The 10,000-nt window shown below is 29.4% G+C and overlaps 2 protein-coding genes across 5 annotated transcripts in view; both read right to left on the bottom strand.

The window, feature by feature from the left end:
* Window positions 1-1,508, bottom strand: part of LOC118442705 (uncharacterized) — a 6,963-nt gene extending 5,455 nt beyond the window's left edge. Inside the window, exons 1-3 of one of the 2 annotated variants that reach the window (XM_035868636.2) lie at window positions 1,302-1,508; window positions 166-287; window positions 1-88 (exon numbers count right to left, since the gene is read on the bottom strand). The exon at window positions 1-88 is cut by the window's left edge and continues 17 nt beyond it. In XM_035868636.2, the coding sequence (XP_035724529.2) occupies window positions 1-35 (35 nt within the window). In that variant the 5' untranslated portion in view covers window positions 36-88; window positions 166-287; window positions 1,302-1,508. The remainder of the gene's footprint in view (window positions 89-165; window positions 288-1,301) is intronic. The other variant, XM_085663945.1, reaches the window with a different exon arrangement.
* Window positions 1,509-4,670: 3,162 nt separating this feature from the next.
* Window positions 4,671-10,000, bottom strand: part of LOC118442703 (uncharacterized) — a 6,557-nt gene continuing 1,227 nt past the window's right edge. For 2 of the 3 annotated variants that reach the window (XM_035868627.2, XM_035868630.2), the window contains exons 2-4: window positions 9,650-9,752; window positions 8,625-8,822; window positions 4,671-8,501 (exon numbers count right to left, since the gene is read on the bottom strand). In XM_035868627.2, the coding sequence (XP_035724520.1) occupies window positions 6,753-8,501; window positions 8,625-8,822; window positions 9,650-9,745 (2,043 nt within the window). In that variant the 5' untranslated portion in view covers window positions 9,746-9,752 and the 3' untranslated portion in view covers window positions 4,671-6,752. Of the gene's footprint in view, window positions 8,502-8,624; window positions 8,823-9,079; window positions 9,266-9,649; window positions 9,753-10,000 lie in introns of all 3 variants that reach the window. The other variant, XM_035868631.2, reaches the window with a different exon arrangement.

Here is a 10,000-nt window from a genome sequence, read left to right as displayed (position 1 = left end):
TTCTTCTTATAAATCTTCTCATCATTGTCATACATTTTGTTCCTAGATGTAAAATATCACTAACTGAACTGAATTCAGAAATACCTCACTAACAACAAGAAATTCATTTTATTATTAGGACAATATAAATATCTCTACGTATATTAACAATAATATAGTTTTTACTTCGATCGAGAACGAATAATTTCTCATTGAGCATCCATCCGTATATCCACAGAACTTTTATAACACGCTTCTCCTTTCGATCCGGATTTCTACTGTTAAGTCCGTCTATTCTCTTGCCAACTCTGAGTATAATGGAGGGGAGAAGAAAAGTGGGGATCAAGAATTTTATTTCTTCATCCTCTTTGCAGAAACTTGTTCTCAACTTTCTCTCATTTAGTTCATCTTCTCCTTCCACAAGTATTTTTGAATGTATTACTTATCAATTTTTTTTTAGAATTTCCGAATTTATATTTGAGAAAGAACAAAAAAAAAGAAACAAAAGAAAAGCAATCATAATTGTTACTCATTTGAGAATAATGAATACATATGATACATTTCATCACAAAAAAAATTATTCCACTCTGATAATTTGAACCATTAATTTGAATAGATTATCAAATAGAGTCACGTTAGGTTTATGATAATTCTTATCATTTGTTGAAATAATATTTTATAAGTAATGAATATATATATATATATATATTTATTAAAGAAATATACACAGTATTGAAAAAGACAGAGTATTGAAAAAACATATAAGCAAACTTATATTACGTATTACTGAAATCAAATAGATGACAAAATTTCATATAAACTTATATCTCAAAAATGATTTATTGAAAAGATATATATGATTTTAAAAGATATTTATAATTTATTCTGGCATTTATAATAAAATATTCGAAAATTCATTATTTCTACAAGAACGCAATCTTCCATTCATTGAATTAATAATCGAATACAAATATTTCATTTTTTATTTCTATTGTGTTCTTATAAATCTACTTTTCCACTTCATAAATAGAAATCCAGAGACATTAAGTCAAGGAAGTCAACTGTGATTGATTGGTTGAATCATTTGTTTCGTTAAATGAAATTAAATCATTTTAAATCATGGAATTAAAAGTATGTATCTTTTTAATAAAGCAATTTTAGGACATAAATTTATATGAAGTTTTTTTCATCCATTTGATCTTTCAATAATATGTAGTATAAGTTAGTCTTATTCTTTCTGGAAATCCTCTCTCTCTCTCTCTCTCTCTATATATATATATATATTTTTTTTTTTTTTTAACGTAAAATAAAAAAGAAATTACCTGAATCATTGACGAATTAAGAAATTGATGATTCACGTATACGTTTGACACTGATTTATTGTTCGATACTAGATTGATAGACTGCGATGCACATCCGAAGGATAGATGAAAACGTTTGGCGAAAGCCAAGAGAGATCTTACTTTGCGGAACATTGTTGTTTCACCATTTTCCCATCCTAGAAGAAAGGAAAAGTTCTTCCTCTTCATTTTGATTCTTCGTTCACGTTTTAACGCTTCAAATGGTTTCGCTAACTCACGTTCACTAACAGCTAGGTGAAAGTAAAATCAGTTTTATCATATATATATATATATATATATATATATATATATATATATATATATTTCTTATTATTTAATTCATTTTTATATATAGTGTTTTCGAAATCATGGTACAAGTGTCCTGGTGATGATTTTGCATATACAAGAAAAAAGAAAATAAAAATAAATAAATAAAAAGTATATGAAAAAGTAGAAAAAGGAAGAATTTTTTTTTCGTTGTTAAGTAAAAAACAATTTTACAATTCATCACGTATACGTATTATACTTTTATTTTACTATTATATTTTACTTAGCACGTTAATTGTCGCACGAATTTTATGTGACTTGCATAAGACGCCAACATAAATATTTTAGTATACGATGTATATTCGAATATTATTTACAGCAGATAAGATGTTTTATAAACGTGTCTTACGTAATTTTCGTGGTGGGCGTCACCGGTGGCACCAAGGTGCTGTAGAATATTGGCAATAGAGCTTTTGCTAAATACTTGTGTTGTAAATTCAATGGTGTTATACAAACAAGCAATTTGAAAAAATATTTCAGTCACCGATTTTAGGATGAAGTTAGCGATGTATTTAATGAAATGTTTTGATGATGAAGATTCCATTTCATCAAGAAATTGCGTACAGAAAAAACATCTTCATGAACTTAAAAGGGAACCGAGAAGTATGCGAAATGTAAGGTGATTTTGCAAAGAATGGTACGAAAAAAATTCAAAACAGCTAGGAAGAATGAGAGAAGAGAATTTCAATAAAAAAAGTGGCGATATATTTTGCCGATTATCTTAGTCCATCTTTTCTTTGCGTGTTTCAATGTGACTCATCGTTACGTGCACAAATAATATTAATATATATATTAATGTCATAAATTTAGACAGATAACATTTCTTTTTTTTTTTTTTAGTTTTCCTTCCTGTTGAAATTACTGTTTTACATAAAAAAAGTGAGAAATTAATTTTAAACATCAATATAATCGTTTCGTCTATATCTCTATCGACATTTTTTTCATTTAAATTAATCGTTCCAAATATAATCAGCCTTTTTTTGCTCAATCATTCGCTGTTATCTTCCTCGCTGTCTCAAGTTCGTTATAATTGGATCGATAAAAAAAAAAAAGAAATTGAAAAAGAAGAAAAAGGAATGAGAATGAAAGAAGACGAAAAACAAAGAAAAAAAGAAAATACCAAAGAAAATTATTAAACGGGATAATTCGTTTAATAGAGAATAGATTTTAACGAATAACAAGTAAACAACGAGAGCTTTTGGAAAAACCATGTATTATAGAATAATAGTAGATTACAATGCTCGTGTGGTAATAATGATATAATAAACCATTATATATATATATATATATATATATATATATATATATATATATGTATATGTATATATATATGTATATATATATACATACATGGTAATAATAAGAATCTAAAATATAACACGAAAAAATACTGAATACATAGTATCAACAAGAGTATGTTTTGTATGTATTTTGTGTATGTATTTTTAATGATGGATGGCCATTTGGATTGTGGAGGTGGGGGGAAGAGAGGCCAAAACCGATATTTTTGTTTTCTCTCTCTCTCTCTCTCTCTCTCTCTCTCTTTCTTTTTCTTCTTTTCTCAAGACTACTCAAGGCTAAGGTGGCGTGCGAAGTGGGAGGAAGAAGAAAGAAAAGAAAAATCGAACGAAAAAAATAAAACAAAATTTTATACAGTAAATGATATTAATATACATATATACATATACACATACATACATATATATATATATATATATATATATATATATATATATATGTATATATATTATAGACACGTCTCTGTGACACGTTAACGATTTGTACAAAAAAGAAAAAAAGAAGAAAAGAAGAAAAAAAAAGAAAGAAAAAATATTAAATAAAAAAACAAAAAGAAAAATAAAAAGAAATAATAATAATAATAATTAAAAGCTCAGAGTATATATGCCGGTCATAACAACGTTTTGCAATAATGTGTGCTCGTGATTTACTTCTTTTTTTACTTTTTATTTATTTATTTTCTTTTTGGTATTGTTCGTTTCATGATCAATTTTCTTTTTTCTGTTTTCTTTTTCTTTTTTCTTTTTCTTTCCTTTCATTCATTTAGGATCATCCGAGGAAGAAAAGAACAAAAAAAAAAAAGAAAAAAAATAAATAAAAAAAAACCCAGAAAAGAACAGAGAAAAAAGAAAAAAGCAAAAGTCGTAAGAAATTATGGAAAAAAAAAAGAAAGAAAAAAAAACAAGATGATAATAGTACTTTCATATCTAAGTAAATATATATATATATATATCTTATTACTACTATATCGTCAATTACAGCGTATAACCTTGTGTTTGTGTGTGTGTATGTGTATATGTATGATAGCGGCGCGTAATTATTAAAATACATACATCGTTTACATAGTTTTTTTCGATCGATCGAAAATAATAAAAAATAGATCATTTTTTCACCATGCACACTCTCCTCCCATTTGCTGCATTTCGATAGAAAAAATCACTTTCTCTTTCTCTCTCTCTCTCTCTCTCTCTCTCTCTCTCTCTCTCTCTCTCTCTCTCTCTCTGTCTTTCTTTCCTTTTCTTTTCCTTTTATTCACTCTTATCATGCATCATGTATAAAGCGAGAAAAGCTAAAAATTCATTTGATTACAATAATTACACTGTTCTTCCAAGATGGCGTACACCTTCTATTTTCTTTTCAACGTATTACCATAATTTCTGTTCTAATTTTCATTATTATTATTATTATTATTATTATTATTAGTATTAATTAGTATTAATAATAATTATTATTGATTATTGATTATTATTATTATTATTATTATTATTAATTTTGTATCTTTGCTAATATGAAACAGGGAGAAAAAGAAGAGAAGAAAATATAATAAATGTATATGTATATATATAAAAGAGGGGGGAAGAAAAAGAAACTATAAAATAAATTAAAAAGAGAAAAGAAAATGCGAGCTCAGTTTCAATGCGAGAGCCAGCTCGTTATTGAAAATTACATATTGTTGTAACACGCGTTGTTTTTGGGAGCTTTTGTTTCCGAACCATCGATGAGATGTCTTTTCTTTTCTTTTCTTTTCTTTTTTTCTTAAATCTTTATTGCACCGTCGCTTTTTTTATTTTATTTTATTTCATTTATTTATTTTTCCTCCCGTTATTTCCTTTGATTTATCATTTTTGCGCGCTGATTGGTCCTTCCTAGCACACCAGACGCCGCTAATTACTTATTATACTTGTGTATTACTTTACGTTTTATATGTTTATAATTATTCATCAGTGTTGAGATCTCAATGTTTTTCTTTTACACTATAATTGAAGCACCAACAGTAATTATACTGAAAGATGTATATGTATGTGTGTGTGTGTGTGTATATATGTATAGCCTTTGATCATTTCTAAATCGATAGATCAAAATATTTTTATACCGAGTAATTCCGACAGCTAGAATTGTAATAACAATATATATATATATTTTTTTATCATTAAATATAAACAAATTGATTTACAAATTGAATGCACACATACATTTTATGTCGTTCCCCCCTCTTTTTTTTCTTTTTTTGTTTAATCGCTACTTATAAAATAAAGAAAAAAATTACAGTCTAATTCCAGTTGTCAATGAATTACTCTATGTATGTATGTGTGTATGTGTTTCTCTTTTTTGTATTTGTTACACGTGTACGTTCGATATGGTTTACTGTAAATATAATAAATCTTCTTTCTATTCATATTTTTACTTATTTTTCACTTAAACATTACAAAATTCTTGTTGTTTTATTTTCTTCTTCTTCCTTATCTTCATCTTCTTGCCAATAAATCATGATAGAATTTTTCAATTTCTCGTTAAATTACAATCACGATACACGAAGTTAATTGATTATTCCGTTGACATAGTATAAGAATATGGCAGCAATGAGATATAGTATATATTTGACATCGTCCAATATCATTATTATTCCTTTTGACAAACTTTCTCTCTTTATTTTTCCTTCCTTCCTTCCTTTCTATCTTTTCAAATCACGTTGACTTGGTAGTAATGTAATTGACCTTTAAATCTCTTATGTTATGTATGAGCGAGTGTATGTGTGTTTTTTCTTCTTTTTTCCTCTTCTTTTTTTATTTTTCCTTTTTTTTCTATTTTTTTCTCTTTTTTTTTCTTTTTTATTTTTTTTCTTTTTTTTTTTCTTTTTTTTTTCTTTTTTTTTTTACAATTTTTTTCTCATATATTACTTCCTTATAATCGTGATCAGCACATCAGGCCTTTCGAGAGAAGTGTCCTCGGGGGATGTACATTAAAAAATAATTGAAACGAAGATAGGAGGAGGGAGGGATGGGTAAGTGGGTGAATGGTTGGTTGGTTGGTTGGTTGGTTGGTTGATTGGTTGGATAGATAGGGAGTGGGGGTAAGTAAAATGGCAAGGATGATTGAGAATCAAAATCTCATTTCCTTCGATATTACTCTTTTCTTTTCTTTTCATTTTCTAATATAATTTCAAGCGAAAGTACACGTTTTATCGGCCGAAGTATCACGTGGATTCTATTTTAAATAATAGAGAGGAAGACGAGTGGATTCGTCGGATCAACGATCAAAGATCGATGATTATTAAAACTCTCATTGGGGTCTTCGGTCGTCTATTTCCTTGTTTGTTTGTTTGTTTGTTCTTTTTCTCTTTTTTCTTTTTTTTTTTTGTTCCTTATTTTTTATTTATTTATTCTTTCTTTCTTTTTTTTGTTCATTTTTTCTCTATTCTTTTTTTTTTTTTTTTTTTTTTATTTTCTTAATCTTTTCCTTATCTTCGTAACGCAAAAGCAAAAATCTTCGAGCCCCTCTCTCCATTACTATTATTATTACTATTATTATTATTATTATCATCATTATAATTAATATTAATATTAGTTTTATAATTATTATAATATTATAGCGCTCGTTTTTTTTTGTTTCAATATCGCTTTGCTCCATTTTTCCTTTCTCTCTTTCTTTCTCTCTCTCTCTCTCTCTCTCTCTCTCTCCCCCCTTCTCTCTCTCTCTCTCTCATATATCATCGAATAATATTCTATTTATGTACATATTTAATTATATATTATTCGCTGGTAATAAGCTGCAAAGCTAATACTCCGTATTAGCTGTAAAACTAGGCTATCACGATAGCACAGGACTGATAACCTCGGTGCCGTCTTTACAGTCTTGAATAGATATTTGAGCAATATCGTTAATAACATCATCTTGAACAATTGTCTCGGTTTTTTTTAATATCGTATATCCCTGTTGTATATCATCATTTTCACAATATGCTTTGGCATTTTTGACCTTCGGCTGTTGACCATTGGTAGTCTTTTTCTTAATTGAAGATGTTTCCTCGTTATTCGACATGCCTGGATTAATGATACTGTTAACATTTGTTTGCGATCGTTTAGGACTATCATTCTTTTGATCGGAGGCAAAACGAGGCCATATCGTTCTATTGTTATCAACGTTATTATCCTTATGCTTAATTCTTCCAACTATTATTCGACATCTTGAACTAAAATTTTGATCGGCTATCATTTGACTAACAGTTGGTAGATCAAAGTCCTTAGTATCCTGTTGTTGTTTCCCATTATCCTGATTGTTCTCGTTGGAATTAATTGTTTTTCGTGTATTCGATGTTGATAAAGAGGTATAACTGTCGTTAGATTTTTTGGACGTATCGTTTGATTCGATGCTCGAAGAACATTCGTTAAATTTCTTTCCTTCAGTGGTAACGTCGTTCGTCGGTCGCAAGTTTCTTATTTCCTCGGTGTATACCTTTTCCCTTCTCATTGTTTTACTATTATCCGTTATCACGTAATAATTCGTATTATCCTGTCGATCTCCTGACGAAGACAATTCTCGTTGTAATACCTTAACCGGACTCTTCGGTTTCGTAACGTTCTCAGTCGTAGATTTGTTATGGCAATTCGTACAGGAGGCCTGTTTGCTGTGAGTTGGTGAATTCACTTGTCTCTTACTTACGGTGTTCTTTTGAATAACGCCCATGTGCGGTCTACCCAGTCTTAATACGTTGACGGTCTGCCAATCTCCGGCTGGTTCATATTGAGGCACTTGTTGCGCATGATTTATGTGTATTTGTTGTTGTTGTTGCTGTTGTTGTTGTTGTTGCTGTTGCATTCTACGAATATCGACGTGTATCGTATTGTCCATTCGTTGTTGATACATCGGATTAGTTATATACGATTGAAACGCAGCTGGCATATTTGGATTGACACTGGTATTCGTTGGTGGACCATATCCTAAATTAGTGTTTGGATGTACATTAGAGTTTACGTACTGTGGCATCATTTGCCTAGGTAATTGTTGAAATTGATACTGTGGCGCTGGATAAGCTGGACAACTCTGTTGTGGGATATTCTGTACGAGAGTGTCTCTGCCACGTTCTCTATAATTGTAACGATCTTGCGCTATTCGCGTTACGTTACCATATTGTTGGGATACTATTTGGCTCGATTGGTACATCTGATCGTTCGGTGGAATGACAGACTTTTGCGATTGATAACCATAACCATCGTAATGCATATTATCGCTGCTTATTGCTCTACCATAGGCAATACTAGAATGATATTGTGGTGGTTGTTGCTGCTGTGAAGTATAATCTTGTTGTTGCTTTTGGGTTTGCTGTTGTTGATCTTGATATTGAGGATACTGTGGTACAGGTGGTTGTGCGTCAATCCAAGTCTCTTGTTGAGGAGGTGGTTGTTCTCGGTCCCGCCGAGCCTGAACCGCATTCCATACCTCCTTCAATTCACCGGTTATATCACGATCTTTTAAAATCGTGTACCGCCTCAAAAATATTAACCCTACGTTCATTGCCTCTACGAAATCCAGCATGAGTTCTATTAGGGACGAACGTTTCTGGAATTATAGTTTATTTTTGTTTTTAAAAGATTAAATTAATATTTTTGTATATAAAAATATTAATTTTGTATATAAAATGTTTTATATTTTATATACAAACTATTAATTCGATTTACATACTTCTGGATCTTCTGCATTCTTCCCGTTAATACGTAGCACCTCTGGATTAGCCATTACAGCAAAAACCACAGCTTCTGCTTTTGTACGTGGAGATGGTATTCTCATACCTCCCCAAAGTGGCACAGGTTGGGAAGGTCTACATGGCATTGCGATTCTATCCCAGGATAGTACATTAACATAACAAGGTCCTGTTGTTCCCTATAATCAATGAATGACCATTAACGATTCCTTTTCATATTCCTGATATCTGACTCATATTTATAATTAATACGTATTTACATATATAACATCATTTCATATTAATAATAATCGTGTTATATATTCCTGTTTTTATATAAACGATACATATTCTTTTCTGTTATATTCATATATTCAATTATATTTAATAAATAGAAATTCTTTATCTTTCTATATGTTTGAAACGAAACACAGGCAAAGAGACTGATCGAATGTACCTCTATTCACTGCCTCGTTCGATGTTTTAACATTTATTATTTGTTGAATATTAGAATTATTCCATTTTGGAGCAAAGAGTGTTGTTGCTCGAGAATACTCTATTCTTTGGAAGTGTGTCTTATAAAAGCACGTTGGCAACTCAAGAGAAGACATCTCATGTTCTCAGCAAAGTTTAACACACATAACTGAAATAAATACATTGTATACACTTATAATAATAAATTACTATATTTGCTCTTCCACAAAAAAAGATAATAGAGTTATTAGAGAGTAGTAGTCGGGAAAGTAGAGAGAGAGAGAGAGAGAGAGAGAGAGAAAAAAAAAGAAAAAAAAAAAAAAAAAAAAAGAAAAAAAAAAAGTAAATAAAAAGGAAAAAAAAAATAATTTTGTTTATTTCAAATTCTCCATAGAAGATAAAAAAAATCATATCAATTAGGTAACATTTGAAATAGTTTATTTATGTCTATTATTACAACACGTATATAAAGAAGATCACACACGTAATGGAACAATTACTATTCAAAGTGCATAGCGTTTATTGCTCCTATTATATACAGTGTTTTCTTTACCTGTATAAAATCTCGTATACACATGTGAGGCTGCGGAGGATTTTTGAAGATCCTAGCCCCATTTCTCTTCATTCTTGTAGCACTGCCTTCCGTCATTTTGTGTCTGTAAATAATGCTATATTATTCAACAAACTGTCTGCTTCTGTCTTCGAACAATAATTCAATATAAATATTAACACTTAGTTTTCATATTTATTTATTTTTTTTTTCTTTTTTTTTCTTTTTTTTTTTTTAATTTTTTTTGTATAGATAATCATGTATTATGTCTATACATTTACATAAGCTCCATAACAACAATGTTGTAAAACGGTTGTTAAGAAACTATCGAAATTATTTTTCTCCCCCAAAAGA

Source organism: Vespa mandarinia, chromosome 24, assembly GCF_050613455.1.
Source record: "Vespa mandarinia isolate Hongniang chromosome 24, ASM5061345v1, whole genome shotgun sequence".
Taxonomy (NCBI): domain Eukaryota; kingdom Metazoa; phylum Arthropoda; class Insecta; order Hymenoptera; family Vespidae; genus Vespa; species Vespa mandarinia.
The sequence above is the reverse complement of the archived record's forward strand: the minus strand, read 5'-3'. Positions and strand labels throughout refer to the sequence as shown.